Source organism: Octopus bimaculoides, unplaced genomic scaffold (assembly GCF_001194135.2).
Source record: "Octopus bimaculoides isolate UCB-OBI-ISO-001 unplaced genomic scaffold, ASM119413v2 Scaffold_127792, whole genome shotgun sequence".
Lineage (NCBI taxonomy): Eukaryota > Metazoa > Mollusca > Cephalopoda > Octopoda > Octopodidae > Octopus > Octopus bimaculoides.
The window spans coordinates 3,317-10,765 of record NW_026354171.1 but is presented as its reverse complement, the minus strand read 5'-3'; the positions used below and the strand labels follow the sequence as shown (position 1 = coordinate 10,765).

Here is a 7,449-nt window from a genome sequence, read left to right as displayed (position 1 = left end):
GATGGATGACTCCTTTACATCACTCAGGCAACAACCCTCTGGCCCATCCTGTACTCCAGGGTTTTTTCCATTCAGTAAGAGGTTGTGGCTGGTAAGTTTTACAAGGCTGGAGTACAAATCCTATCTCAACTTTAGTCACCTTTGACAAGACACACAGGAGACATTGTGTCTATTCTTTGGCATGCTGGTCCTTACACAGCACAATGATTCAGAAATTGAGATGCATCCTGTTACTTGTATGATTTGGGAATACCAGCTCAGACTGTTTGGCCATGTTGCTCAATTTTCTGAGTTAGATCTTGATTACCATGTTCTCTTCAATAAGGACCCAGCTGGGTTGACAGCTTGTGTTGGTCAACCGCATGCTTCATGGTCACAGTAGTTGAGGAGACATCTCATGGAGATGGGAATTGAGTAGGACTCTGCTCAGTGGGTTGCCCAGGAGGAACTGGGAATATACCAACAAATAGTGAATGCAGCAACACATTGCAACAGCACATGCCTCCTCACCTGACCTGACCTTGTTGCTTCACAGCTGCTACATCACTCTCTCTTTAGTTATATATTGAATCCTCTTCTGTACTGCTCTACAATTTTACCCATCCTTTTCTTCACCTTTATATGGTTTTATTCTCCTCTCTTTTTACCTCTACATAATTACATTCATCTTTTGTACTTAGCCTACATTTCACCTTTCTCATAGTTACCCTAATTTTTCATCTCACCTTTCCAAAGTTGTTTACCCATCCACAGTTACACTCAGCTTTCTACTGCTAGGTCCATGTTCTTTTTAGTTAACTTTCTACTTCTCCTTAACCTTCATTATGGCAGTACTCTCACTTGTCCACTTCAGTAATATTATCACTTAATAACCAAAGTAATATTAGCCACTTTCTGAGTAAAATGATTCTATTACATCTTTTGAGGACCTCCAAGCAATTCTTAAGTTTCAAGTGCATTCTAGAGGAGAAAAATAAACCTCTTCCTTTTATTCTGATATTACTTATTCTGCTGCTAATGAGAAAAAGGAGATAGAATTTCTCAATAATGTGATACAAACTGGCCATCTTTCAAATGAAGCCAATACGTTACTTACAATAATATTGCGCCTATTCAAAATCATGCTTTCTCTGGATTGCTGTTGTACTCACAAAGTATCCCTGTAGCAAATGTATGTAGCTTTTCAATATTACACAGATTTCAATAATCAACTGAATGAAAGAAATACAGTATTTAGTTCAGATCCTTTCAACTGACTTTGCTTACATCCTTTTAGGCCTAAGTTTTTCAAAATTGACATGTGTTTAATTAAAATAAATCAATATTTTAATATTCATCTTAAGTTTCCAGAAGTTACCAACCTTGAAGAAGATTTAAGCCATGTTAAGATTGCTTCCAAAGTCAAGTAAGTCATCATTGATTATTTGTAGTAATTCATTTTGAGCAACTATTAATTAAAGCATCTTAAGTATTTACTTATCACTACTTTATGCTACTTGTTTTAAGGCAGCCATTGCTAACATACTGCATTAGAAATTAATTGAATTACATGCAGAAAGAGAAACATCAATTTTTAATCAAATACATTACAAAAAACATCAGTCAGTGACAATTTCAACTCCTGAAACATTTCAGTGGTAATTTAAAGAAAGTTTACTTTTTTTTATGGAATTATATTCTTTTCTTACAAATATAGTTTAATGGAGAAAAATTTTTAAAGAAATTCTTTGAACAGAATTCTGTAGATGGGTAACTGAATAATGCAAAAAACACCTTTAACAGGCAAAATATGGAGAGAAATAGCAAGATTAACCTTAAGACAAGCACTAAGAAAAGACAATAGTGCAATTTCTTCATTTGAGTTACAATAAATCAATAGTTGAGTTCAAGTGAATTAAGAGAATTTGATGCTGGTGATTGTATAAAAGAATGACAACTTTGTCAATAAATGTTAACTGCTATTTTGTTTGTGCAGGAGAATGTTGTTAGATGTCATAAAGCAGTAAGTGCACTTTGGATGAAATCATAAAATCAAACTTTAGATGGTTAGATGTGAAATTAATGATATGATATGGATACTGAAAAATAAACAAGCACAAATTTTTCCAACTTACACCAACTTGAAAATAAACATCATACTGCAATAAATTAAGACATGTATTTTGAGCTACTCCCTTTTGTTTTATATTTTCTTGACTTATAATCAATTTTACTTTTCATGGTATTTTTGTGTTGTGGGTAAACACTTTTTAACTTAATTTTAATGATCTTAAATGCCTTGTGTAATTTTCAGTTTTATTGAACTTGAGAAAGATTTGGCATTCATCAGAAAAGGCCTTAGTGACATTGAAAAGGTAAGCAGTTTGTGTAACTAATATAAACAATAAAAAGTGAACATTAGACATTCTGACTGCTGAATTTCCTAATTTATGTGGGGTTTTTTAATACCAGAAAGCTGTCTATGTAATTGAAAGCACATCTCTACTGTTCACATTTCCTACAATCAACTATAGCTAACATCAAGCAATTTTAGGAAATAAAAAAAAAAAAGAAAAACACACCCCATGGCAGTTCAAGTCCCTTATAGTGTATTGTGAAACCAGCTAATAAATGACAGTTTCCCTACAAGTTATGCATGCAAAATTCAGTGTTTTGTCACCTTTGTCCTTAATTCTTGTAAGATTCCAGTGTGGAATGTTACCTCTCAGGCTTGTGATGAGGAGGCTCATATTTTCTACTCTGAACTATTTTGACAATGGGGCACATAGAATAATAATTATTAAACCAATATATGCACCTAAAATCGCACTTGATCAAAAGGATAGTATGTGTTACGATGTAGACCAGCAGTAGCTGAAAGATCCCATCTCTTAAAGAGAGCTGTGTAAAAAAAAAATACAGAGTTCACTCAGAACAAGGGCAGCAGATCATCAAACTCAGCACTTCTTCCTCATTTGACTTCCTCAGCAATGAATACTCTTCAACATTCTGAGCTAAGTTGAAATATATTTGCTCAGATACAGAAATCTGTAGACATGTCATGACTTGTGAAATAACCAGCTAAACAAGAAATAAACCAATATTTGCACCTACAGCAGCACTAGACCAAAATAACAATGCATATAACAATGTGGAATGACAACTGTTCTGCCCCAACTCACTGAAACCTGTGTATTTTTTTCACAGCTCTAATTTGAATATCCATTTGATTTAATTTTGCAGGAATTAGAATTCTTGAGGTCACATAACACAGACAGCAGGGATAAATTTATTTCAGTAATGACAGATTTTATAACAGTAGCTGCCTACAATTTTTCTGAACTAGAAGAGTCCTATGCAGAAATGAAGCAAAAAGTAAGTATCTCAGACCAAATCTCTTTTAATAAGATTATAATATTAATGAATTTTGCAGTTTGAATAAATTTGTTTGCTGCAAGTTCTGAAGGCAATTCTTTAGAGAAATTTGTTGTTCTGGACAGCACCAAGCAAATGTATTTATTCAAACTTGTAAAGTTTATTGAATGATATTTGATGCAGACCACTAGTTTTCTTGGACTTTGTACTGGCTGTATAATATTGATATCTTACTCTCTGTGAAGAAAAGAAATGAGGTTGACTGATATTGATGATATTTTGCATATAGGAAGTATACTGGCCTTGATCTGAGCACATGCTTGACACAACTAATCAAATTATAACTTGACACAACTAATCAAATTACAACATTAATATCAATTAATAAAGTAAGATAGTTCTGTATTTCAGTGTTCTGAGCTTAAATCTCTAAGTGTAAGTATAGTTTCCAAAAATTCAAACTCATGTATTGTGCCAATAATAGTTATGCCTAGTCCAAAGTAATAAATGCTTAAATAAATATTAAATGATTTAATGTACTTAACTATCTTTGAACAGTATGAGAGAGCTTTGAAATCTTTCTGCGAAGATCCCAATCAACAACCTGATGAATTTTTCTCAGTACTTGATACATTCTTGATATCATTTGCTGAAGCAAAGAATGATAATGATAAACAAAAGCTGAAGAAGATTGAGGAAGAAAAACGGGCCAAACTAGAGCAGGTTAGTAATCTTCAGTTCTATTGAATTCAACAAAAATTAAATTTAATCCAGAAAAAAAAATAGTGTTAGCAAGACCTGAAATATGGTCTCCCTCCTGCCACATGTGCCTTCTATTGTCCACACAGAGTACTTTTTTTTATCCAGCTGGTGTCAGTTATTTAAATTACATATGCATCTTTGAGAATACAGGAACGTATGTGTGCCATGAAACAATAACATTAATACATTCTTATAAATTTACAAAATATTATCATCTTACAGTAATTTAACCTTAGTGGTTCCCTTAAGCCTAATATGTTATAGATCTCACTAAATAAGTCATTTCATTCTCATGTGTATTCATTATTTTTATGAAGTATATTCTTTGACTTTACTTGATTACAATATTGGAATGTCTTCAATGTTTTTTTGTTTGTTTGTTTTTTTTTTATATATTTCAGTCAAAGAAAGAAAAAGATAAACAAAGATTGTTGAGGAAACAAGAGTCTCTTTCAAGCAATTGCTCTAAGGATAAATTAACTAATGGAGTATCAGAAAACAATGAAAAAGGTTTGCCTCCTATACATCTTCTCATTAATTATCCTATACCAGCTTGCATATGATACAGATCAGACTACATGCACAGTGCTATATGTGACGTATGATGAATTAGAAGAAAATATTTATTTATAAGAAAGCCAAATGTTAAAAGGAAACTATTCTATGTAGAAGGAAACTATTTTAATGCAAAATGAAAATTGCCTCTCCTGTTTCCATTAATATCATTAGGTAATTAAAATAACATTAGTCAAGTATCAAAGTTAGAAATCACCATTAAATGAGATTGTAAAGTTACTTAAAATATACCGTAAAGAAATCTTATAAAGATCTATATCAATGTGTGTTTTAATTTTTGGAAATCTTTCAAGTTTGTTCAAAGATTTTCAATGGTTAAGTGAGTAATGATTTGACAGAAATGTTAGCACATAAGTTGTTTTAACGAATTTGATGTTCATCCTGATATACCCATTCAACCATGAAGAGTGTAGGGGCATTCCCAGTCGTTCAGGTCAACTCTGATCTAGTAGACTTATAATCAAAAGCATTCGAGCATTGATCATCTGGTCATTTATTCAATGCATCTTTGCTTTTGTAAGCTAGTATTGTATGACATGAAGTAGATTTGGCTTCTTCATTAGCATCTAATGAGCCTGTTAAGTTTTAACTTAGGGACATGAGATTAATAGCTGTCTGGATATTCCTCAACTATTTTTGTTTGATAATTCATTCAAAATATTTTCAGTAATAATTTACTTATAATTTCAGTGCTATACTGGACTAACAGAAAATATCTATAGAGTTTTAACCACAATGAATGTTTAGCATGCATATATGTTTTTATGGGCAGAAAAAGAGTAAACTAGTAAAGTAATTTCTCTCCTCGTATTGGAAGTTCATCAAGGATTGCATACCCTCTCTAACTGTCTATGAACTTACTGCTTATAAATCCACTTTAGCAAATTAGTAGATCAATTTGGATATATCTTTAATGGGCACTATCATGCTATTAGCTGTCAGAAGTGAAAGTGCTCACTGCTAGTGAAGTATCTGCCTGTCTGCCTGTTGATTCTTTGGCTACTGACAGCTAATACCATGACTGGCCGGAGCTATATGTCTGCCTGCCTGTCGATTCTTTGGTTACTGACAGCTAATACCATGACTGGCTGGAGGAGCTATTGGCTTACTTACTTACTGATATCTATCTACTATCTATCTATCTATCAATCACTTGTCCACCTTATTAGAAAACACAAATTTAATATAAAAACATATTTCCTGAAATTGCAAATTATTTAAAATATAAAAATATAATTTTCAACAGAGAGAATTTATCAAAATAGAAAACAAATGAAGTTTGAAGTTTAAAGATAATAGGATCGACCACTCACGACTAGCTAGCGCGGACTTTCGAGTAATAGATAGATAGATAGATAGAGAGAGAGAGAGAGAGAGAGAGAGAGAGAGAGACAGACATATAGCTCGTTCCAGCCAGTCATGGTATTAGCTGTCAGTAGCCAAAGAATTGACAGGCCAGCAACAGGCAGGCAGACAGACAGATACTTCACTAGCAGTGAGCACTTTCACTTCTGACAGCTAATAGCATGACAGTGCCCTTTAATGTATTTATGGCAGCTAGTTTAATTGTTAAATTACTAATTCATTAGCAATGTTTTGTTTCATTGCTGTAATTATTGATTAAATTAGGTGCCAAGAATGTATATACATACATCAATACATAAATAAATAACAACAGATGGATGTGTCAATTCACTACAGCTGTTTTCAACAAATTTTTAATTGATTAATGGAGACATTACATCATTAGAAAAAAACCATTTTCATCAGGTGAATACATGAACCACAACATTTAGAAACATTCAAAAATCAACAGCATATGCACCTTCATGATTCTACAAGCCTTGCTGGTCATTCCCCCAGTTTGTTAGTTTTAATGGATAGTATTACAGCAGAAGATAATGTGATGTCATGAGTGGGTCGCAGGGTACCTAAGATTTATAGCATTGATGGATAGTGGGGATCAGACGGCTAAGCATCTCATTCCTGAAATTAAGATAGAGTTAGTCCTATTTATTTTTTAAATTCAATTCAACAAGAGTTTTGGGGTTTAATGTAAAATTTAAGGTTACCCAGTTATTTTTAAAGCCTTTTATCTGCCTGCTTTATTGGCAGAATGTTATATGATATTGACACAAAGTCTGAGATTCTGCTATAGGGAGGGGGTGGAATAATAGTGGTCATCTTATCAATAAATAAAGAAGTATACAATTAAAAGCGTACAATGAAAAGAAAATATATGAAAGCAAATGGATAAAAGAGAAATATTATGGATAAAAAGCATAATAAAAAAAGGGGCTATAATAAAAGAATATGGATAATAATAAAAATGTAATTGGTAGATAGTAACTTTGTAAATAATACCATAGGAATTATAAAGATAATTAAAATGTTGTTAGAAATACTATAATGGAATGAAGAAATGTAAAAGAAAATAAAATAAAAATGGATGGCACCATGAAATAAAGTATTGAATGTAGATGAAATATTGAGTGTTCAATATAAAGGATCAAATATATAAATATAAATATAAATATATAAAAGCGACTCAAGTTTCAGGGCTATTTCCCTTCGTCATGACCGGTATGACAGACTTTAACAGACTAATAAGTTGGCTGGTTTTCTGTCTTTTATACCAATTCCTTTGGACAGCAGCAGTAGGTGTTTGGCTATTTTTAGAATTGATGTCAAATCTATTTTTAGAAATGATGATATTTTAATTTATTGTTTTTGTGTTTGGGTTGTAGGGATAAGATT

At 32.3% G+C, this 7,449-nt stretch overlaps 1 protein-coding gene across 1 annotated transcript; it reads left to right on the top strand.

The window, feature by feature from the left end:
• The first annotated feature begins 64 nt into the window (after window positions 1-64).
• Window positions 65-4,868, top strand: LOC106880580 (disheveled-associated activator of morphogenesis 2). Its single transcript, XM_014930584.2, has 5 exons — window positions 65-1,405; window positions 2,294-2,354; window positions 3,223-3,354; window positions 3,913-4,077; window positions 4,518-4,868. The coding sequence occupies exons 1-5, from the start codon at window positions 1,299-1,301 to the stop codon at window positions 4,677-4,679; spliced, it is 627 nt and encodes a 208-aa protein (XP_014786070.1). The 5' UTR covers window positions 65-1,298; the 3' UTR covers window positions 4,680-4,868.
• Window positions 4,869-7,449: the final 2,581 nt, after the last annotated feature.

What these genes read in the sequence shown, in the direction of transcription:
- LOC106880580 (XM_014930584.2), top strand. Translation starts at nt 1,299, where the DNA reads ATGTGTTTAATTAAAATAAATCAATATTTTAATATTCATCTTAAGTTT. An exon ending in AAGATTGCTTCCAAAGTCAA is followed by an intron (nt 1,406 to 2,293) that starts GTAAGTCATCAT and finishes TGTAATTTTCAG; the next exon opens with TTTTATTGAACTTGAGAAAG. An exon ending in GCCTTAGTGACATTGAAAAG is followed by an intron (nt 2,355 to 3,222) that starts GTAAGCAGTTTG and finishes TTAATTTTGCAG; the next exon opens with GAATTAGAATTCTTGAGGTC.